The following is a 23,703-nucleotide window of genomic DNA, read 5'->3' on the forward strand; positions in this document are numbered from 1 at the left end:
TCTCCGCTGCCCCTGCGTATAGTTATACCGTGTGAAACGCGCAAAAATGCAAAGGATAGCGGAGTGGTTAACGAAACAAGTTACGCGCAATGTAACGCATATGGGTTTTCCACTGCGCACTGCCACAACGAGGAACGTTTAAAGTTAGAAAGCAGCGCGAAGTAGCTGCAATGCGTCGTTCCATTTATATGTGACGATAAAGTAGCCCCCCGAATGAGCAACTTTTACAACCTCTTATACGCAAATGAAATGTGACGTCTTGGCCTTTTCCATTTTACGCCTTTACATTTGAAAACATGGTTACTAAAATTTAGTCACTCCTAGCAGTTTCACATGCTTCCTCAGCAAAAAAAACCCATTTGGAGGAAGCAAACCGTATGCTTTGTTGTCCCTCGCGTTTATAAAAAAAAATGAAGGCATATTCATTTGGTACACTTCACACACATGCGCGTGTACATTGTACGAAAACGTTTTGGCTGTTTCTCCTTCTTTTAAAATAAAACGATGGAAAGTTACAAAGGGGCTACGGATAACCATGAGAATGGATCTGCCTGCTAACAGAAATATTAATAAGAATTGTTGTGTTCCTCGCGGAATTTTTCCATGTTTTACAAGTCCAAAGGATGAGTAAAACGTTTTCCATCCCTTCTACTGTGCATTTTTTTTTTTTTTTACGCCTTACGAACGAGAAAAAAAAAGAAAAGTAAATGTTTGATTTTCCCCCCCATCCCACAACGCTACCTTTCCATTTCTGCTATGAGCATAAAGAGTGGTCTCCCTTATATGATCACTTCCCCATTTGAAAACAAATGGAACATGGAAACGCTTGGACAAATGGTATCGCACAGATTTTCTTCATGCACAAGTGAAAGGAAACACTTGTGCATGTGTATACGTATGTGTGTTTGTCCACATGGGAGTGAAAGTGCGTGGAGTTTTTGCAAACACAATGTGCTACAAATTCTACTACAATTTAAGAAGTACGCACAAAAAAAAGATATGCCTACGCAGGTAGGCACCTCCCTGAAATTTTTCCCTACGTATGCGTAATAAAAGCACTGTATATTACTTTACGCCTTTTACGCAGTTTAACCTTACATTTTGTGAAGCAGAAGTGCGAGTTACCCTTGGCGCATTTACGTGGCGTGTGTTCTATCACCAAATGGGGAGCATGTCGAAACAGCTAAAAATAATTTTACGCTCTGTTTGAAGTTCATGCAAATATGCCACTCAATATTGTCTAATTTTTTTTTTTTTTTTTTTTTCCCATTTTCACCTTGCCGTTCAGGCGATTTGCATCCATTTTCGTCGTCACACAACTTCCCTGTGACTTTTTTTCACCTTTTTTGAAAAACTCATTTGCCTCGTTTGCGTTGATTTGGTGGGTGGAAAATTGTGGCTGTGATGTACGCGACATGCACTTGCTATACACTCCCGCTATGCGTTTGTGTTACCTCCGTTTTGCGACTGCCTTTTGAGGAAAATTGCGCCGCTTCAGGGGAAGTTTTTTTCATTTGGCTGTCGACATTCCTCAATTATCGCGCGACTAGCGTTGCTGTTCGGTAGTTGCGCTTACTCTGCACGTTTCCAGAAGTGTATTTTGGCAGGGCATTTTGATAGGACATTTTGATAGGACATTTTGGCAGGGCATTTTAATAGGACACTTTGACAACCTCCCTTCGTGGTATATTTCCCCCCCGCGTGCCATTTGACTGCGCGAGTGTCACCCCGCATTATAGCAAACGCCTGTTCAGGCACATTACTGCGAAATTACGCACCGCGGAGGTGCTGTCAAAATAGGAAAAGCGTTAACCTGAGCGATAAAAAGTTTACAACACGCACGTGTGTATGCACGTGTTGTACATTTTAGAGCATGCCTTTATATTGCATTTTTCTTTTTCACTCCCCCCCCAAACGATTGATCCTGCTGCAAAAAAAAAAAAGTGTAAACGCGCGGTAAAGTATAGCCTTGTGCATGGCTCGTAGGCTGAACATATTTATGTATGCCCCTCCCAGATGTGTCAACCAATTTGTGAATAATTTTTTACACTGTTGCTGTAGAGTATGATGTAATCTCGCGTAGTTTCTTTTTCCTCTCTCCCCCCTCGATCCAATTCCCCTTTGTTTTTCTTCTCACCTTCAACATGGATTCCTCAAAAAAATAAAAAATAAAAAAGGAGGAAAAAAAGAAAAAAAGAGAAAAGAAAAAAAGAAGAAAAGAAAAATTACAATTGCGCCCAAAAATGTGCTCAATATTATGATCAAAATTGCGCTTAAAATTTAAAGCGTTAGCCAAACAAATTGGCGAAGAATCACGAGAAACAAAGTTAAACGCAAAACTCAATCACTTTAAAGGAAGGCATTCAAAAAAAAAAACTGAGAAAAGGGGATGCTCCTCGCGCTGGCGTGAGAACTCCCGTGTATAGAAAAAGCCTTCCACTTCCCCCCTCCCCCAGATATGAGGAATATACGCAATTACATAAGCAAATAAGTATACATGTTAGCTGCTCTCAAAAATAAGACTGCGCAGTTTACCCCCCGTTTAGTGTTACCTATGCATACCATCCTATGAGCATGGGCATGCACTCCCATCTGTTCAGCCAAAATGGGGAAGAACACATCGTACGAAAATGGGTTCCTAATATTTGAAGATTACAACTTTGTTACCTACACCAAAAGGCGCGGAAGGAGAGTCGACTGGCACGAAAAAAACAGCCATTTGCACAATTTCAATGTTAGCGCGTATCTGTATAAACCCCTCCAAAATTGCAACCTCAGCCTAGTCAGTAACAGCGCAAACTTAAGGCGAACCACAGAAAATAAGTTTTTCAAAAGGGTCCAACGAAACATAAAATGGCTAATTAAATATATCATCAGCATAAAAAGGAGAGTTAAAAATATCTACTTATTTGTCAAATTTGTTAGCTCAAAATGTATTCTTAAAATGTCCAGCTTTTACTACTTGAAGTACATTGTGGAGAAGATTTACGAAGAGAAGTTAGAAACGTCCGTGCGTGTAGTCTTGCCCGTGTCAGATTTGCACAAACTTTACACCTTTGTCTATCACCAGAACTTTTGCTTTATGAATTATTATGAGGAGTTTCTCTCCAGGAGAGATGCGCGCCGGTTGAGGCGGTTCTACTGCCCCGTCGTCGTGCTGAACGGCCCCAATAGGGCCTTAACCCTCCCCTACGAGAGGGTGTACGGTCGGGATGTGGTAGAGGTGGGCACAAGGGGGGGGCTAAGCGGAAAAAATTCTCGAAAAGGGGATAACTCACCAAAAGGGGAAAACCCCCCCAGTGCGAAACAACCCCAGCGCGGAGGTACCACCACCACAAAAACGCACCGGAGAAAAAGCATAAAAATAAAGAAGGAGAAAATAAAAAGGGCCATAGGAAAAAACTTGCACACAAGCGATATAGGCCTCTTCGCAGGAACCTTCGACAAAATACATTTTGGGCATATACTGCTACTGTTTTACTCCATTTTTCTAACAAAGAAGTTTTACTACGTTGGGTTATACAACAATAAAAATATTTATAACAAAAAATATGCACAAGAAATTGACGACTTGAAGTTAAGGATTTTCAACATTTCGGATATCCTCTTTTTAATAAAAAATGTGTACCACGTAGAATTTTTCTTTCTCAATTTTGAGCACGTCATGCCATTTATAAAGATAAAAAATTCTCATAAAATTTTATTTCAAATTATGATGAATCATAAAAATGAGTTATCGGTGGGGCATCTCCAAGGGGGGTACAAAAAATGGGAAGCTTCTACCCCTCACTGTGTTGAAGCCACTCCTGTGAGCACCTGCACCACAAAAAGGAGAGACTTAGAAAAGTACCTCTCCCGTAGGAGCACCAAAAGGGGCGCAACCCACTGTAGCGAAAAAACAAATCAGAGGGTAAACCACATCTGTACAAATGAAATGAAAAAAAAAATTGAAAAATATTTACTTTTTCACGTCGGCATTGTGAAAGGAAAGAGGTGCAAAGAGAAGGACAACAAAATTGTCGTGCTGAAGAGAATCCATGACCCCTTTTCCTTCGCAGTAGATATTAACGATTTGTACTGCTTAACAATGTCCAAGGAATCTGAGGCCAATGGGTATAACTTGGTAAACAAAAGAAAATTACAAAAGGGAAAGGAAGGCGCACATTCGAATAAGAGGCCAAGGGGGGGCAGACCCCCCGAACGGAAATGCGAAAAGTGCAAACATGTCAACGTAGAACCGAGTGGTGTGAGCACCCTTTTGGAAAAGCCAAGAACAAGTTTAAACATTTTTGATACAATCGATTTAGGGGATGGAGAGAAAATCAGCTCGACATTAGTCAGGGAGGAAAATACTTTTTTAAAAAAAAAAAAATTTGCAAAATTTTTAGGACACTTCGTAGACGCGTGCGTGTTCTTTCACATTGACCACTTCCTCATACAGATGTACGCCGATATCTTTTTGCGCAAAAATGGCAGGGCCCCTTTTAAGAAGCTCTACATAAATAAGGTGAAAAGTTACTTTTGTGAGGGAGAAGGGGGAAAAGGGGGCAAAGGGGACACGCAGGGGAGTTGCAAGAGGGGCGGCAAAAGGAGCGGCCACCAAAGCAGCCGCAACAGCCGCAACAGCCGCCACCAAAGGAACCATTTTATTGCCAACGACTTTTTCAGGCACCTATTCGCCCTGTTGTCCTTCTTCGTCAACCACTTTGCCGATCTGGAAAACCGCCCGCACGACAAAATTCACCTGTTTGTCAAAATCTCCATCGCGCTTTCCTTCTTTTTTTACAATAACATGATTTTGCTGTTAGTAAAAAGGAAGGAGGTACTAATAAACCAAAACTTCCGGACCAACCACAAAAATGTGGAGCAGAGAATAAGCATGTTTCACCCGTGTGATGAAAACGCACTGCGAATTTACCTGCACAGGGTGGAGGAGCCCCTCCTGGAGGAAGTACTCAACCAGGTTCTCCTTTGGACCCTTTCACTGATTTCCCTCTCCGTGCTGTGCAAGTTTTACCACTCGGAAATTCTGCCAAGGGGTAAGTCGGCACGTGAGCGCAAATCGGCAAAATGTAGGAAGTCTGCCCAGTTGGGGAACGCATCGAAGAAAATGCTAAGCTCAAAGGAAGCAGCCCTTCATCCAGCAGTGCCCCCGCGTAGCAATCGTTTTGTGAAGAGGACCCCCCGATGCAACCCACGTAGGGGCCCAAACAAATTGAGCAAAAAAGACAACCCACATGGGGAAGAAAAAGAAAAGTCCGAAAAGCCAACCCGTGGTGCTTCCTCATTACGCAAATTGAACTACGCTAGATACTTTTACAACTATTCGAAGGACAGGGGGCTGCACAAACGGGGCCCCATCGTCACGCCGTACACCCTCTTCAACCACGCCTTAACGAGGAGGTTCAAAATGAGGCACCCCCTACTACGTCACCACCGTGATATTGCGCGAGGGGTGGGTTCTTGCGGGGGGGAAGCGACCATCCCGTGTGGTGACAGACCAGCAGTCAAGAGTGTGCCCGGCGCGTGTGGTTCACACAGCGCAGATGGGTTACACTGCGCCGATGGGTCACACTATGCAGATGGATCACACTACGTAGATGGATTACACTACGCGGATGACGCACACTACGCAGATGTGCCGCACCGTCCGCGAAAGTTGCATAGCGGGGCTAATGGAAGCAGCACGTGGGCGAGCATCGACAAGCCGGAGGGAGACACCCACGCGGAGGAGCGGCAAGATGAAGTTTTCCACACAGGGGAGCGACCGGACGATGTTCACCACGCACCGCCACTAAAAAGAGAAAGAGTAATGGTGAACAATTTGTATAAAATAAAAATTAGGAGTGAAGAAAACGCCCCCATTTGGAATAACCAAATGAGCGATAAAGAGATAGAGAATTACGTCAGGGGGAAAGACACAGATGCGAAGAGCTACCACAATGAAAGGTACACATGGTTAATGCAGATACGTGTAAACAACGAAGAGGAAAGTTTCCTCTTCCGAAAAGTGCTCATATATAAATTTCTAGACGGCTACTTTATCTCCTTCTTCTCCTACGTTATGAAGTACTTGGGAGTGAACGAATGGGTAAGAGGTACCCACACGGAGTATAAACAAATAGATCATTTGTTATTCCTCCTTCTGGTGCACTTTGAGAAGCACATAGAAATGGTGGTAAATAGTTTTCTCAAAAGAACGTGGGAGTTAAAACCGAAGAGAAGGGAAGAAGACCCCTTTGACCCCTACGTCCTCTACCAAAAAAGATATTCGCTTATCCACAGATACTTAGTTACGAATTTATCTGCAGTGAATAACTACGAATTGGACTTTGAACGGAAGTATAATTTTAAAAAGGGAGACAGCACCTTTGCAGATACCCCCTTTCACATTAAGTTAGCAAATTGGGCATGTCCCAAAGGGGGTACATCTGGGAAGGCCCCCAAACTTGCCAACCATTTGAACGTGCTGACATTTTATAACACAATTTTTCAAAGCATTTTAACGCACGAGAATTATTACTACCCCTTCTTCGCCTCACTCAACTATTTGCATTTGGACGGCGTTTGATTCGTCTGCGTGTGGGAAGTGCGTTGTGTGTCCTGGGGGCGGGGGTTCCCATTCGTGGAGCAGATTTGTCGCGCCCATTTGTTGCACCCCCTTTTTTTAACCAGGTTTCCCCCCCCTCTTAGCCTTTTTTTTTTTTTTAATTGTTGGAATGCACCCTGCAACGTTTGATGAACATACTCTTCTTTCCTGACCCCCCTGCTTTCCTCACCCTCTGCTTTCCTCACCCCCTGCTTTCCTCACCGCCCTGCTTTCCTCGCCCTTCGCTTTTCCCGTCTTCCCGCCCCTTTTCCCTTTTTTACGTGCCCTAACCTTGTTTCGTTGACATAACCCCCCCTCAACCTTCTTCACTTCGCACTAATGCGGACGCCTGAGGGTGCGTTTCGCCACCCTTGCTCACTTTCGCGAATGTGCCACTTTTTAAAAAGTTGCCTTTTCCGCGTGCAGCACATACCGCATGGGAAGAAAAACACAAAAACAGGGAAATGCAACGTAGGGGTGAAAAGTTGCCAAACAAATGTGTAGGAAGAAAAACAAATATGTAGGAAGCAAAACAAATGTGCAGGCAGCAAAACAAATGTGCAGGCAGCAAAACAAATGTGCAGGAAGCAAAACAAATGTGTAGGAAGCAAAATAAATGTTTATTTTCTTTTTTTCCCCCCCGCTAACTGTACCTGTTCTCCTTCACGACGGAAAGCACGACCGTTATATCGTCCGGTTTCCCCATGTTGAAGTATTTTTTGTACTTATCAAAGATGAACTCCGATATGGGGGTTAAAATTATTTTTTCGCTCGACTTATTTGATTGTATATCGTCGTAGTTAACTTTATCAAATAAGTGCGTTTCTTTTTCGTAGAGGGTGGAAGGGGCCTTCCCGGAAGGCAGCTTACCGTTTTTAATTTTCCCCAACGCATCACACATGTGTGCCTTGTCAGGACCGCTTTCTTTTCCTTTGCCATTCATATTAGCCCTCTGCGCGTTGTACTTCTTCCTCCTCTTCCTCAGCAACGTTTTGTTCATCTCCTGGTTGGCTAAAATGCTGGACAGCTGCACAATCTCGTCGCACGCCTTCTTCGTGTTTAAGTAAATGCTGTTCCTTTCGTCGAAGAGGACAAAATCGGTTGGTTCGTATGCAAAAGTGACGCATTTTATTTTGCCTTGCACAATAATTTTTTTTTTTTTTTTCCCCCCCCCTCCCCCGCTTCTTACACCGCTCGTGCGATAGCTATCGTGCTCTGAATTCCCAGGCAGTGTACTCTGCTCTGTTATCCACTTATCCGTGCCGTTCGTTTTTTCCCTCCTCAGGGGGATTGCCCGATCGTTTGCGATTATTTCCGTTGTCCTTTGGCGCGCCCCCCGTTGGAGTGCACTCCCAGGCCAGTCAGCCTGCCCGTTGGCAAACCCGCAATCGTCACCCCTACGGTTGGCAAAATTCCCTACCCCTTTGAGCCCATGTGTCTTTTGCTGCACACTGGAATTGCACACCCCTCTGGAGTTACCTTCGCTGTCCAACTTGAGGTCATCTGAATATGCGTCACTTGCAGAGGGGCTCCCCAAATGGTCACCCTTTTTTAAAGACCCCCCGGAATGTGCAGAATAACTGCTGCTATCTTCGCCGTAATTTTGTTTTTTCTGAACAAAGGGGTTATATGCACCCATTTTAGCTTCATATAAATTTTGATTTGGCCCCCTTCCATGGTGTTGCTCTTCGTTTATACTTTTGTGCGCCTTTGGGAGGTTTTCCCCTCGCTCTGATTCGCCCATTTCGCTTTTGGCCCTCCCCTTTCCACTTCTTCCTCCCTTGGCCCTCATCGAAAACATGCTCTTAATTTTAGAGGGAAATTTCAACCGAAGCATAGCTGTGCTTATGTTGCTCTTATACTTTTTGCTGAAGAAGTAACTTCGTTCCTTTTCTTTCTTCCGTTGTTCATCCCAGTTGCTCTCACTGGCGTTTGCCTTATTTCGTCGTCCACCTGAGGGATCAAAGGAATTGATATTTCTTGATGATAGGTCTGCATTTTTCCCCTTCTCATCCATTTCGTCATCTTCTTCTTGCTTCTCCTCAGAAGGGGGAGTACCGGGTGACTCCCCTCCCCCGGCATTGGGTTTGCCTTTCCATTTGAGCTCCTCCCCGTGGTCCGTATGATTATCCACATAGGAAGATTCATTTATCGCTCCAGAAAATGTGCGCTTCGGTTTTTTCCCCTTACGCCAGTCTCCCGAAATGGCCCGCTTCACCTCGCGTAAGACACCACTACACTCATCATAAAATTTGTAAATCTCTTTTAGCTGGACAAATTCGTTGCACTTAACTGTGTAGAAATTATTAAACAGAATTTCCATAATGTCATCGTCGTACAGATTATCAAACAGTCCATCGCTTCCACTCACAATGATGTCATTATTACTCACATCAGCGGTGGCGTATTCGCAGTACCTGATGCACTTTGAAATGATATCATTGTAGGTGCTCATTTTAACCCTACTGTGTTCTCCCAACTTGTCTGCGTGTAATCCCTCTGTGCCTACCGTTTGGGTGCCCCTACTGGACGGTTTCCTCTCCACACTGCCGCCTAACGTAGCAGGCATGAACGTTATTTGGAAGGGACAGTTAAAATAATGTTGCTGCACTTTTGACTTGTAAATTATATCGAAGGGGTTCTTATCCGCGCCGTAGCACCTAAATCGGTAGTTATTAAAATGGTTAATCTGGGGGCACTTTTGGCTGTTTTCTTCGCTCCAGCTTCTATTCATGGCGGTTCCTATTGCTAGAGGATGATCCCCCTCAGGGGGTCTTTCCTCAACACACCTTGGATCATCCTCCCCCCTGTCAATGGCCGCAATGTCCGCAATGTCCGTCCGATCGAGGTCAAAAAAGCGCAGCAAATTTCTATACCCACTTTCATCCATGGTGCTCATTGTAGAAAGTCGTTGGTTTTGGCTTTCATGCGAGTCGCTCTCAATCGTGTGAGAATATTTCCGTACTGGGGGAGACCCCGTCTTCAAATTAGAGTTGCCCCCTGTGGTCGTGTCAGAGGGTGTAGCTCCACAGGGGGTGTCCTCTTCCTCCTTCACCACAAAGGTTAAATTTCCTATTTTGTAATTTTTATCGGCCAAGTACGCTTCAAACGGTTCGCACATATCTGCGGTTAGCTCCTCCTCCACGTATAATGTGAGAGATTCCCCCTCGTGCGGGGCAGCTTTACCTCCGTTTCCCTCCATAAAGAGGTCTTTTTTGTAAAGTTCCCTCCTCTGTTCATACAGCCCTTTTAGCTTGAATCTACCCCCCTGCGCGGTGTGGTCGAGAGCACCCTTTTTGCTTCTGCTCATAGGGGGGGTGTCAACGGGGGGTCTTTTTGGCGAGTTATACCTCTTCGATTTAAAACGCTTCCCAATCTCATCCAGTGGGTCCCCATTAGTCTCCTCATCGGGGGGGCCATCACACACATCTGCATAAGTGCCATCTTGCAGTGTGTCCGCGAGTGCACTCTCCCGCTTGGAAGAATTTCCCACAAGTTGACTGCCTCCCATGTGGGCCTGCACCGCTCGGATGCGTTTATCTGTGAGGCAATTCTCCCTAAATCGCAGTATCAACATTTGGCAATCTCCAATTGTGCAAATGTGCAGCTTCTCTTTCTCCACAGAAGAGAGCAAAAGTGTGGAGGCCCCTAAAAAGTTAGAGGAGCAGGCACTCCTACACACAATCGGCTTGAGCACTTCCTCTTCTTTATGTTTGATGCTGTACTGGTCAAAGACGACTCGATTTTGTTCCTCAAATAAAGCGCTGTTTACACACCTGTGTAGATACAAATTTAAGCATTTCTTCAAAAGCTCATTTGAAAAATTGCCTACATTTATTCCGCTATTTTTAATGGAAGAAACTCCATCCGCTATGGCGATCATGTTGTCACTACACAGGAATGCATCCCCATTTTTGTAATTGGCATTTTTTTTCTTTTTCTTCTTATGAGGAATTGAATTAGCTTTATGAAGCAAGACATACTTTTGCGTTTTCATTTTTTGGTAAAATTTGTTCATTACGTATAGGTTATCTTCCCATGATACCTTTTCGCTTTTTTTTCTCCCCCCCTTTTCTGCGAACGAACTGAAGAAGTTTAAAAAAATGACTTCGTAAAATGACAGCGGGAAATCTACATACGCTATGTTAAACAGTTCATTAAAATGGTTCTCACAGTATTCATTCAAGTTGGAGAGATACGCCCGTGTGCTTCCCCTCATTCCACTCAGGCCGCTCAGCCCGCTCACTCGTATCGCTTCAGTCGAGTTCTTCTTCGCGTAATGGTCAAACCCACACAAGAAGTCATTGTCCACCTCGTCAATGCTCATACAGTTTGCCTCATCCAGGCTGTTGCCCAAGCCTATTACAATCTTACAGGTTTGTAAAAGGCCTTCCTCCCCGATGGCTGCATGGTCCGAGTTGCTGCCACTTAAGCATTTGCTCAGAAGCTTCTGCATTTTGTTCGTTTCATCCTATTCGTCTGGGAGTGAGCAAATTGGAGTGGCAAATAAACCAGAGAGTAATCAAAGGGAGGTGGCGCGACAATTCTATGCATACCCCTTCTACACCCTGAAACGTTTTAGCTCTTACAGGGGGGGTGAAGAAGATCGCTCGAGTGGGTGTGCACTCATACTTTTGGCTACACACCCATCAGTGCGTGCACGTATGCGCGGGGGGCCACTAATCATAGGCAAAACCTCCGTAGGACCATTCGCTGCGTTGCGCATTCCCCCTGTGCCAACTTATTTGTCCAACACATTTTAACCACACACCGCCGCTCGCGAACTTCACGCTTGCGGCAGTCCAAGGGGTCAAAAAAATTCCACGGGGATGTGTAAAACTGTTCGACTACTGGCACATTTATTCTGCGTAAAATGGGAGGAAGTTAATTTATTTTTAAAAACAGTTTAAGTGGGGAAAAAACAAAAAAAAAACAATACACATGTACATATATATGTATATGTATATGCATATGTATATCCATATGTACATCCGCACATATGTGACAATTTTTTGCAGCACTGGCAAAACGCCGAACTGACGATCGGAAAAAATTGCTCCATGGGGGGGAAGCAAACGTGGGAAATGACGCGGGCCAATGGACGTCCCCCCCCTGGTAACTATTCCCTGCGCAGTTTGCACCTCACATCATGTCGCAAAGGGTGTAGATGACCACTTCGCATGCGTCGCAGGAGAGGGACGAACGAACGGGGGAAACGGAAAAAAATGCGGCAAAAAAAGGGGGAAATAGGGGGAAAATAGGGAGAAAAAAAGGAAGAAAAAAGGGGAACAAAAAGGGGGAAAAACGTGTACGTCCAACCGTGCACATAAATAATAGCCATTATGTTGCCCCTTCTTTTACACCCGTTTTTTATTTTCCATTTTGGAGACTCTCCTCTTTTCCCTCCCACACGGAGCTGTCCTCAAGTAGAAAGGTGTTTCTCTCGATCTGCTTGCCGTATGTACACTATGGCTAAGCAACAGGGAGAACAAAAAGGGGTCTTCGTCTTCACTGCGTATGCCCATGGGGGTGTTCACCTATGTGTGCTTTCCCCCCTTGGAGCAATTTTTTCCGAAAATTCGCTCCTCTCTCTGAAGCCCCAGCAGGGTTCCATCCACTCACCACCCTTTCTGCCACTTCCCCCCCTTCAAAGGTACTTCTTATAAGCATCCACAAACAACTCAATTTCGCCCTGAGACAAAACCCGATCGACATCGGTCGAGGAGACATTCGTCCGTGTGTCCTTGATCATTTTATTCCCATACAAAATATAATTCCTAATTTGTTCCCCAAAATGTGTTAAGCTTTTATTTGAAAATTCATATTTTTTGTTCTTCAAAGCTTCCAGCTGTAAGTACAGCAGCTTTTCATAAATCGTTTTTAATGCAATTCGTTTGTTAAGAATCTGCGACCTCTCACTTGATACCTTCACCGAAATGTTCGTTGGTTTGTGCAAAATGCGTACAGCCGTTTCGACTTTGTTAACATTTTGTCCTCCCTTTCCTCCTGACCGCATGGTCTGAATGACCAAATCGCTTTTGTTAAGTGCAATTTCATTCACGTTGATATTTCGACTATTCATATTTTTCTTCACGGAGGGCGAACTACTCTCTGCAATGTTTAAAAAGTTAATAACATTGGTGTCGTTGTAACTTAGCGTGGGGATCACATCGACCTTTACGAAGGATGTCATTTTTTTATTTTGAGCATTGAATGGGGAATTGCGAACCATCCTGTGGATCCCCTTTTCTGAAACGAAATTGTAAAAGCTATATTCTCCATCGATTTTTATTTCCACTTTTTTTATCCCCACTTCGTTTTTGCTTAAATCGATCACTTCGTATTTAATATTCTTCTTGTTTTTCAATTTTGAAAGGTACTTCATGTACATATTGTATAGCATGCTGCAGAAATCACACGCCTCTGTCCCCCCCGTCCCAGAAGACAGTATCAGTGAACAGGAGTTTTTAAAATACTTGGAATAGTTCTCTACATCCTTTTTGATGTAAGAACTTAGGCATTTCTTGCTAACTCGCTTCGAACTTTTGCACAAAAAGAGGGATCTCCCTGCACTTGCGACACGTTTGCAGTTAATTGTGATGGACATGGCTGCAAGGGCGAGGAGAAATGTTAAGTTGTCTTTCAGATTCATATTTTTCCAATCCCTCTACATTTTTTTTTTTTTTTTTTGATATGCTGGGGTGTCGCGGTCAGGGGTCATCTACGAGGAGGCGGTCTTCATGAAGGTGATCAGCATGGAGGCGGTCTGCATGACGGCGATCTGCACAAGCGCCCGCGCAACGTACCATTTCAGTGCTTCACATCAGGGCACGCTTCAAATTCCTATCATATCAATTTTGCTATGTTCGAAGGGGGAGAAGCAGGGAAAACCATTTTTCTTTAATTTCGCTGTGCCCCTCTTTTCACCCCCTGCAGGCGTTTCCTGCGCGAGGATGACGCACCATGTATGTTCAGGTTCGGCTGGGTCCTCAATTCGGCACCTTCGCGTTATTCGCCCCACTTCAGGGTTCACTTTTGTTGAGTCCTTTTTCCGCTGGGAGGTTTTCCCTTTCCACAGGGCGAGCTGGCCAACTGGCTAACTGGCGAATCCACCTCGACGCACCTGTTAACCGCTCAGATTCGTGCATAAAAGGAGCCAACCGGGGGGTAGCAATGAGTGTGGAACGGCCCCTCACGCGCGAAAAGGGTGGCATATTATTTTTATTTCATCTTTATTTTTTTATTTATTTTTTTTTTAATTTTTTTTTATGCTTGAACCGTTGAGCACTATATGAAGAGATTGCCAAACGGGGCGGCCATTTTTTCCGCGTGATCGTAAGCAACACTTCGCAGCGCCCCACGTGGCGCCCCCACCCAAGTGCTGTTCACCCGTTTGTCATTTTTGCTTCCCCATAGGTACGCAATACCATCACGTACGTTCGCACATGATGTGCCATTTTCATCCCCACTGATGCCCTGCACAAGGGAAGGGCACACGCCAAACGTCGGGGATGGTGTGTCCCCCCGTTCCCCATTTGGCTACCAAACGGGGCATTCAAAACGCGTTACTAGTTAAGAGGGGTGAACGTTCGTGCGGTTAAGCGGCACGCGGAAAATTGTAAACTTGGGGAGAAACGGAGGGAGCTTATTGGGGAAATAGGCCTGGTGTGGGTCACTTTGGGGAGCGCTGAACTGGAGCCAACCGAACGCACTCCCCAGGGAACGAAACTTCGGTAAGGCTCCACCCCTTTGGGAAAACAAAAAATGAGCCCCAAAGGTTCACGTTTTTTGGACAACAAAAAAAATAACAGTCCATTAAGGAGGGGCGAGCGGAAGGGGCCCCACAAACGGGGCGACAAACGGGGCGTCAAAATGGACGACAAACGGGCCTTCACCAAAGCACCGCTATGCTGCTACCCCACCCCCAGGATGGACGCATCGAAGTTCTTTTTGTAAACATACACGTGGTACAAAGAGCAAATGTCAAAATAAGTTTGGGAGTCCCTATTGTAGCCCTGAATTTTATTAATGCGCATTTTAATATCATCAAAAATGTACTTATCGATTGTCTTATTGATCAGGCTAAAGTAATTTATATTTTGGTACCGCTCGTAAGTCTCCAAATTGTTGGTGATGTAATGCAGAAACATGATGGCGCTGTTATTGAATAGCTCCACCATGTTCAGCTCCTTCAGCTTATCCTTCAGATACTTCTGCGGAATGACAAATTCATTGGCGTCAATCGTATCGTACAGGTAAAAATAGTACTTTATGCCCAGCGTATTTTCCAGGGAGTTTTTGATCAACTTGTGGAAGTAGTCGTACTTCACCTGGGACACTGTGTTGTTGCTGTTGACGAATTCTACGAATTCTTCTAGGCACATTTTATTTTTGAAAATTTTGAGGAGGTTTTCCTGGTCGAACCGGATCGTGAACAGGTCGTTTTCGAGCGTCACCGTGATGGAGTCTGCGGGGGGGAGCGGCAATGCGGTTAGCGGTGGCATGGGGTGAGCGTGAGCGGCGGCATGGGGGGAGCGACAATGCGGTTAGCGACAATGTGGTTAGCGACATGTGTGGCTTCTCTACCGCTTACCGCTTACCACCTCCGTGACCGAGCGCTTCATCAAGAAGTCAGTCAGCGTGAGGGTCGAAATGGTGGTCGCCAGCAGCAAGCCCTCACTCTCCAAAAAACTTTCGATTATCTTAAAAAACTTTTTGGATGACTTCTCGTTGTACACCACGTAGTGCATGGCCAAGTTTATCGAAATGATGTCGAACGTGATATTTTTATTTTTCCATTTGCGGAAAAATTTATTATTTAAAATATCCCCCTGGAGAAATAAAAAGTTGTCTTGATTACACAAGCCTTTTACATCATTCTGACTTAGGCGTTCCTTGGCCAACTCGATTTCCTTCTTGGAAATGTCCAGCCCAACATACACCTTATTCTTCACCGTATTATATTTTAGCATGTCCTGCCCATGCCCGCATGCAAGGTCCAAAATTTTGGAGCCATACGGCACAAAGAAGAGGATCATTATTCTCTTCACCTCATTGTTGAAGATGCGAATATATTTTATGTTGGACCTTTTCAACAAAATGACTTTTTTTTTGTCGTAGTGCTTCCTGATTTCCTCATTCACGTCTCCGATCATCTTCGGGTAGAAGTAGTCGAACTTGGTACTGCTGTTCTTCAGCTTGTTCACCAGGTTTATTAGGCACTCCACGTTTTTGTAAAAGTTGTAAATGACGTAGTCCAGCTTGTTCGAGCGGTGGACGCGGCGGGAGCGACCTTCTCGTTGGCCCGATTGATCACGGCGATCGGCACATCCGCCTCCACCTCCGCCGCTTTCGCCGCTTTCACCGCTTTCGCCGCTTTCACCGCTTTCACCGCTTTCACGGCCGCTCTGACTGCTCTCCCCCCGCTTCCTAAACTCGCGCACGGCCCTCTCAATGTCCATGTAGACATCCACGTTCACCTTCCAGTCCTTCTCCAGCTCGAACAGCTTCCCCACGTTCTTCCGCCTGGTCTCCCCCCCCCTGGCACTCAAACTGCCATCTCCCTTCACTTCATACATTTTGATGATGTCCAAATTGTTGGAAAAATCCGAGTAGTCAATGTTGTAGTCTATCTTTCCATTTTTCAGTTTTTTATTTTTGGCCACATGTAGAAATAGGCTGCACCCCTTGTACTTGTCGTCGCAGCAGAAATTGTAAATCGAGATGTCCCTCACGTATCTTTTCTTTATCTTCATGTTCTCTTCGTCCAGCGCCCGCAGGTCGGGCGGTTCTCCCGCGTGCGGGGCCACGCGGACTCCCACCCCGCTTTGCCCATTTCTGTGCTGATATATGTCGTACTGGCGGCGCTGCGCACCATCGGGGGGGGCGGTCCCATTTGCGTCAATCCCAGTTGAGTTGGCCACAGTTGTGTTGGCCTCAGTTGTGTTGGCCACAGTTGTGTCGACCCCCGTTGGGGAGTCACCTCGGGGACCTCCCCCACCCAGCAGAGACTCAAACGAACTCAAATTCAAACACTGGTTGTACGAACTATTCGGGTAATAAACACAGACGGTGTCGCTTTCGACCTCCTTAAACGCGCTTATGACGGTCCCGTCGCCATCCCGAGAGTATATTATTTTCCTCCTATACAATATTTGATTCCTATCATTAGAAGAGTCATCCGATTCGGCAGAGTTGTGGTCACTTGACGTGGCATTGGCTTCATGATCACTGTCCTCCTCCACTAGCTTTTTTAACTTTTCCATGTACACCTTATCCTTATCAACAGTTTTTTTTTTTTTCCTCTTCTTCCTTTTCTTCTTCTTCTTCCTAGTTTTCCCATTGAGCAAATGCATCTCCTCCTTCTTCTTCTCCTCGTTATACAAATTTATCAGCGCGTCACTCTCGTTCGATTCGCTGGACGTGCTGTTCTCCTCCAGCTCGCTTTGCTCACTCGCTCTTTCGTTGCGTGTCTGGTCATTGGTCTTACCTTCCTCACGCTTTTGATCCTCCGCTTCGGTTTGCGGCACTTGGCCCCGTTCCGCTGTAGTTGCATCTCCAACCACTTGGGTGGCGGCCCCCCCCTTGCGCCGATCCCTCCTCGTGTCGTAGTAGTACCACTCCTCCAACTCATATTTTTTTTCCAAAATTTTAAATTTATATTTACTTTTATGAATTTTGAAAAGATCCACATAGATGTAGTTCAGCACATCTGCGTCGATATTAAATTTGTACTTATAATTATTGTTGCTAATTTTTTGCAGAATAATTTGGTTAACAATTGGCAGGTTGATTAGCTCATCATTGAAGCTCCCTCGCAGCTCCACCACGCTGCTGTGTATGGAGAGGAAGTCCCTCCTGTCACTCTGTAAGCTCTTCCTCAAAAAATTTACAATCTCCAAGTTAATTTTATTTTCTATATTAACATATTTGTACTCGTCAAAAATGGCATACGGCTTTATCTGTGTGCAATTGTCTTTGTAAAACAAGTCAATTTTTATTGCATCATTAATTTTTAATTTTTTTTTTATTAACATGTTTATTTCGTGAAAGAGATTATTCTTGTCGATGATTATTTTTTTCTCTCCACTCCTGTTTTTGCGACTGTTCTTTGGGTCTCCTTCGTCTGGTTGCCCCATCGTATGCCTTTCCTTTTCGCTGAGGCCTTTCTTGTGCTTTTCCCCCTGTTGCTGTGACTTCTCTAGCGATTCCTTTTTCCGCTTCACATGAGGAGCAGACGAGGGGCTAAAAGAATCTTCTCCATTTTCTTCAGCTCCCCTTTTTTTGGGATTTCCTTTTTCCCCTCTAATTGATGCCTCCTCCTCACCTTCCTTCTTCATGCCCGTGGCGCTTACCTCACTTGCGGTGTTCACCCTGCTTGTGAATGTATCTTCATGTTGGTTCGCGTCAGGGATAATATCATTTGGATCTTCGCTTAAATTTTCACTCTTCATGTTTGTTCCTCACGCCAGTTTCGATTGCAGGTCTTGGCAAATTCGGTCCCCTCGGAGGAACGCGCTCGCTGTGCTGTACAGTACATGTAGTATGCTCACGGAGTATATTACTCAACAGCATGCCGTTTTAGTTCCACTTTGGGGGGGAGTTATACATTTGGGTAATTTATCCTTTAAAAAATTGTATTTATTCTCTCATTATTCGTTCCCCCATTTGTGTATTTTTTTTTTTTTTTTTTTTTTTTTTTTTTCTTCTCGCTCCTCCGTAACACCTTTCCATGTTAAGGCAAAAACATGCCGCACCGATTTATCACTACTGTTGCCTTTCCCTCATGGCGGATTTCCCCGCTACATCCTTCATAGATTTTTTTTTTCGTTATTTGTGAAGAGGAGTGAGGGGCACATAAAAATGAAGCCAACCGGAAGGGGTAACATCTCCTCTTATCGTCGCAATCCCCCTGCAGCAGTGATGAGGCGCGATCCCCCAGTGAGACATAATTCTACTTTAAAGAATGACGCGCAGAAAGTGCGAAGAAAATGCGAAGAAAAAAAAACGGCGCTGCAAGATGAATGCGCGTAAAGCTTGCCCTCTTACTTTACCCTTAACTTAGCGTGCACACTCGCGGGGAGCCCCAACACGACATTAGGTGGATGGCCCTGCAGAGGGAGCCCCGGCGTCTAGCGCGTTGGCAAGTATACACGTATGTACGTGGGCACTTATGCAGTATGCACATGTGTGTACCCGCGAGGCCGCACAATAGGACATGATGCCTGTTGACCTTCCCCCAGGGGTACGCGCTTCCTCACTTGGGGCCGCTACAAACATACGAAAGGAACGCGCAAGGTGGTCCGCAAAAAACGCTTCGTCATATGTAGAGAGAGACGCATGGAAATAAAAACGCCCACAACGCGTTTAGCCATTTTCTCGCGCATGAACATGCACATGCACACAGGGGTGCGTCTTCGCTCTACCAAGGAATAGCTACATTTTTTTTTTTTTCCTTTGACAGTTTAAAAAAAAAAAGAAAAAACATTCAACACGGGGAACAGGAGTCTAAATGAACTGTCATTTCTCCTTCCAGCGAGGTCGGGGAAATTTTTGCCTGCACCGAAATAGAAAGCTACAATTTGCATGCCTGTTCGAAGAGGTACATATGTCCCTATATATGCACGTGCTTAATTACGCGCATGCGCGTGCGTACGTTCCCCCCCCCCAGAATAATTCGCCCCAACCAGTTGCCGCCGCGAGCAGGCTGGTAAAAGCAGTGCTAAACGGGCAAAAAGAGAGAGCGATATGAATGGCGCAAGAAATGAAAAAATAACAAAGTAGCGAACTGACGAAATAAAGAAAGGGGGCCGCGCGAAGGACAAACGATTTAGCATTAGACGAACGGCTTCCAAACGGGAAGGAGCAACAGTATTTTGCCAGACGGTTGCAAGTGAGCATATCTTGGCGCGCGCAATTTTTTGCCACCACTTTGCCACCATTTTGCCGCCATTTTGCCACAGGTTTGCCCTCTTTTTAAGCGCAACCTTGGAATGGGCGTTTTACGTTAGTTGTAAATATCGCACTGCAGTACTCCGCAATTTTTTTGTTTCTTTCCTGCGTCCGTTTTTTTTTTTTTACCCATTTGCGCGGTTGCGCGGTTGCGCGGTTATGCGGTTACGCCTTTATTCTGCTGATCAGCCATTCCGCCACGCGGTTATATGTTCACCCCTTTGAACACTCGTGGTCCTCCCCCCCGCGTCGCTGCACTTTATGCCAAGGAAACGCGAAGGGACAGTTTTCGCGCACCACCAGGGGGCACTTCCTACCCGCGACTGTACGCAGACATGATAGCAATCAATTCGGCCCCCCTCTAAAATGACACTCTTAGGGAGGAACAAAAAGTGCAACTGTAGCAGTGCGTCCTCACACACGCATACATATACATACATATACATACATATATATATACTCATGTGTGTGCATTTATAGGTGCCTAGTTCGCCACTTCTTCTCCTAAAGGGAACGCGCACGACGCGATTCCTCGCCTGTGTGTGAATTGACTCACGTCCACCCCCACCTGCGCGCGCGGCAATGTGTGCCCGTGCCCATGGTATAGCTCACCAACTGGGAGGAAATAACGTCACGTAGTGTTTTCCTGGTGGTATCAAAAATCAGCGAGCTGAAAAATACTCCCCACCGTGAGGACACATCTCCCCCCAAGAGCCCATAAAGACAACCCATCTGAACCGCTTAAATGGTGGCATGTAACTCAAACTCGTTTCAGCATAGTCAACGAGAAGGTATAAAAAAATGCATCACAATGAAGCCGCGCATCATCAAGAGGGAGAACAACACATGCAGGATGGCAGGAAGGTGGCGAAACACACGGTGAGGAGGAAGTGGAGTGATAGTCATAATGGGTCTATGCGGGACATCTATTCGAAGGATGGTCAGGCGAAAAAGGAAAGTTGGGGGGAAGAGCAACATTGTAGGGGAAGCCAAATGAACAGCCACACACCCCCGAACAGCAACGCGATTGATGCAAAGCTAAGCAGCGGAAGGTGCCCGCTTCGCAACTCCTACGTCAACGTACTATATTTTAAAAAATTAAAATTAAATAAAAAATTGTTCGAAAAAATGAAAAATAAAAATATTGTCATATATTTAAAGTATAAAGAAACGACATGCACAAGTAAAAGCATCAAAATCAACGACTCAGAAATAGCCAACTTATATTTGAGTTTTCTCATTACGGAGCCGCTCGCAAAAAATGAAAAACAAATTATAAAAATTTACATAAAATATTTTAAAGACAAGAAATATAAAATTCTTTCTTTCGGATTTGTTGAATTAAATTTTGAAGAATTCACAGAAAAGTTTTATAAAAAAAAATGCTACATGTTATGTTACGATAAGAACAGCAATAAGTATGTATTTGGCTACTTCGTCTTGTTGTTGGCCAATCAGATTAAGTGGACCATATGCAACAGGAAAATTTCTCATGAGTTTATTAACAAGTCATATTTCGTATGGGATAGAAATAATTATGATCATCAGATTTTTTACATTTGTAAAAAAATTCAGAGCTTCCTATTGCAGTCGGTTAGCTCCCGGGGGGGTAGTCAGGGGCACGCCTTTCAAAGCCTCGCCCTGCTCAAGCATTTCGGGGTCACGCACAGCTGCCCGGGGACGTTCAGGTGGAGAAAGCCGAAGCAGCGGATATCCGCTAGGGAGGGCACGTCAAGCAGAGGGGGGGAGGAAGAAGCGGGGAACTTCGAGGGGGGTGAAGCGCAGGGGAAGACAGAAGTTTGTTCGAGTGAACCCCATGGGAAGATCGCCATATGCGGGTCCTTAACGCGCCTGGAGGATTCATCCCCAAGTGAACGGAGCGATCAAGCGGAACCAAGCTCGCCAGATAACCAAGACGATGTCATCAAAAAGGGGCCCTCAAAAAAGGGTCTAGAAGAGACGGATGTGAGTGGTGACAGGGTGGAAGAGCCATACGAGTCCAACGAGCTCAACGAGCTAAACGAGCTAAACGATCTAAACGAATTTAACAAGCCCAACAAATTTAACAATCCCAACGAGACCAACCCTTTCCCCACCGCAGACGATATGCAGAGCGAAAATTCTGCCACGGATGAGGCGGAAGCGTGCGCCCCATATGCGGCCCAGTACGATGCCACCCACTGCCTGGAAAGCATAACCGCAGCAGGCCCCTTCTCTTCAACGGAGGACCTAAATCAAACGATGCAAAAGGGGGATCCTCCAAGTTGCTCTCAAAACAGCCGAGTGGAGGGAACAAACGCAAACGAGGAAAGCAATGTAGAGGTGCATAGTGACGCGTATAAACAGTCAGAGTTGCGCGAAACGAGCAGGTTTTACTCTCACGATGAGACGCAGAAGGAAGAAAAGGACGAGACGCAGAAGGCGGAAAAGGATGAGCCGCGGATGGCAGAAACGGACGAGCCGCCTTGGGAAAACCCTTTTGATTTAATTCTACGCGAAAAGGTGGAAAACATTTTAAACAACGATGTAGACCATTTCGTAGAGGAAGTCCAATTTATTCTCACACACCTAAAAAAAAGGATCATAAAAAAAAATGAATTTTTTTGCAGGGAGCTAAAAAATGGGTACCCAGACGTTGAAGTGGTAACGAAAGATCACGTCGCAGAAAAGGGGGACACGAAAAACGAAGAGGATGAGGATGAAGATATAGAAAAAAAAAAAATCCCCATTGCGCATCTCACAAATGGTGAAAAACAAAGCGAACAGAACTGTAACGTACAAAAGGACATACTTACCATTTTGCAAAATTGTGTAAACACCACTTCGCTTTATATCAAATCCGTTTTGAAGGACAAACATGTGAGCAAACAGGAGAAGGGCATTTTTGTCGTGTACGATGATATCGTAGATAATATAAAAAAGGCACTATCCCAGTTTTTGCAAGATGGCACATCACATGAGCAAAATTTAAACATTTCGCGAATGAAGTCGATAAGTTTGGGGGAAAAAAAAAAAGAAAAAAAAATTACAAAGAAGAAAAGCCAATCTGACTCCCCCCAAATGTGTACCCTTCGTAAGGAGAGCCATGTATCTTCCGAAATGAGCATTGGCGAGGGTTCGCGCGACCAACATAAGAGCTACATCGGCAGACACGTGTCGACGGCCTTGCGACACTACAAGGATAAGTGGAAGCGCAAGTTGTCCGGAGCTCGCAGTTACGTTTGAGAAATGGTTCTACCACGTCACTCCTTCTTTCCCATCCCCCAGCCGTTACGCACAACTTGTGCGCATTTGTCACCCCCCCAATATTACGATAATTTTTTTTTGTAATTTTTCGTCCTTTTATTGCAAACCAACGTGGTAGCAATGTTTGTTTCTTCTCCTCTTTTTTTCGCCCCATTGCAAAATTAAGAAAAACATTTTTTGTACTTCCCTGCGTGCACGCACAAATACGCAGTCGTGTGTGTGCGCCCTGCATGTGTACCCATGTGTTTGTCTCGAAGCTGCGATCGCGCCTACCCAACTAGTCATAAAACGATGCTACTTCGTTCCACGCTCGTTGAACATTATTGGAAATTTTTTACAAAATTGGGGAAGCGGGGAAAAAACTGTGGTAAGCTGCGCAAGAGTAGCGTTACATACACTTTGGGTTACTTCCATGTAGGGGGAGGGGAGGATAACCTCGAACAGTTGGCAACAACTTCTCCTACATTAAGAATTACCTTTTTTGGTGTGCATCCAGGTTGTTTCCTCCAAGAGTGAAGCGCATCGCCCCCATCTGCTATGCCATTAATTGCGTGTAGAGTGAATAGGCCCATTTGGAAAGTGCAATTTGTATGCCGCTTATTTTCTGCAGAAAGGTGAACCTACCTAAATTTGCAGACGCAAAGTGCACAAAAAAAAAAAAAAAAAAAAAAATATTAAGTGAAAAATTGTTAACAACGAACAACGGCAATCCCATTCCTGCCTCGGCAACGTGTAGTAAAACTCGAAATGTCAAAAGGGATGCTCCATTCGCTAGGAGTGCTCACATAAAATTGCATCCTCCCAGTTTAGCTCGCGTTCGATGAACATCTCCATTTGGTGGAAGGTGATCGTTTTTTTTCTGTAAAATTGCATGACACAATTTGCGCAATTTTCGCTAACCGCTGAGGCCACTACTC

General features: G+C 45.0%; 5 protein-coding genes across 5 annotated transcripts, besides 5 other annotated features; 2 read left to right on the forward strand and 3 right to left on the reverse strand.

Moving 5' to 3' along the window:
* Positions 1-333: 333 nt before the first annotated feature.
* Positions 334-370: a microsatellite.
* A 2,090-nt stretch (positions 371-2,460) lies between these two features.
* Positions 2,461-2,481: a microsatellite.
* Positions 2,482-2,605: 124 nt separating this feature from the next.
* Positions 2,606-6,571, forward strand: PVX_087780 (hypothetical protein, conserved; the record flags this gene model as incomplete). Its single annotated transcript, XM_001613366.1, has 1 exon — positions 2,606-6,571. The coding sequence occupies one exon, from the start codon at positions 2,606-2,608 to the stop codon at positions 6,569-6,571; it is 3,966 nt and encodes a 1,321-aa protein (XP_001613416.1).
* A 661-nt stretch (positions 6,572-7,232) lies between these two features.
* Positions 7,233-11,045, reverse strand: PVX_087785 (hypothetical protein, conserved; the record flags this gene model as incomplete). The annotated part of the gene is made up of 1 exon (XM_001613367.1): positions 7,233-11,045. The coding sequence occupies one exon, from the start codon at positions 11,043-11,045 to the stop codon at positions 7,233-7,235; it is 3,813 nt and encodes a 1,270-aa protein (XP_001613417.1).
* A 1,191-nt stretch (positions 11,046-12,236) lies between these two features.
* PVX_087790 (peptide chain release factor, putative) lies at positions 12,237-13,241 on the reverse strand (the record flags this gene model as incomplete). The annotated part of the gene is made up of 1 exon (XM_001613368.1): positions 12,237-13,241. The coding sequence occupies one exon, from the start codon at positions 13,239-13,241 to the stop codon at positions 12,237-12,239; it is 1,005 nt and encodes a 334-aa protein (XP_001613418.1).
* Positions 12,741-12,796: a microsatellite.
* Positions 13,242-14,502: 1,261 nt separating the features above from the next.
* On the reverse strand, positions 14,503-18,254 carry PVX_087795 (hypothetical protein, conserved; the record flags this gene model as incomplete). Its single annotated transcript, XM_001613369.1, has 2 exons — positions 15,183-18,254; positions 14,503-15,056 (listed from the first exon to the last, which is right to left on the reverse strand). Exons 1-2 carry the CDS (start codon positions 18,040-18,042, stop codon positions 14,503-14,505), a joined length of 3,414 nt encoding a protein of 1,137 aa, XP_001613419.1. The 5' UTR covers positions 18,043-18,254.
* A 1,225-nt stretch (positions 18,255-19,479) lies between these two features.
* Positions 19,480-19,512: a microsatellite.
* An 829-nt stretch (positions 19,513-20,341) lies between these two features.
* On the forward strand, positions 20,342-22,765 carry PVX_087800 (hypothetical protein, conserved; the record flags this gene model as incomplete). Its single annotated transcript, XM_001613370.1, has 1 exon — positions 20,342-22,765. The coding sequence occupies one exon, from the start codon at positions 20,342-20,344 to the stop codon at positions 22,763-22,765; it is 2,424 nt and encodes an 807-aa protein (XP_001613420.1).
* Positions 21,181-21,215: a microsatellite.
* Positions 22,766-23,703: the final 938 nt, after the last annotated feature.

Source organism: Plasmodium vivax, chromosome 1 (genome assembly GCF_000002415.2).
Source record: "Plasmodium vivax chromosome 1, whole genome shotgun sequence".
Lineage (NCBI taxonomy): Eukaryota > Apicomplexa > Aconoidasida > Haemosporida > Plasmodiidae > Plasmodium > Plasmodium vivax.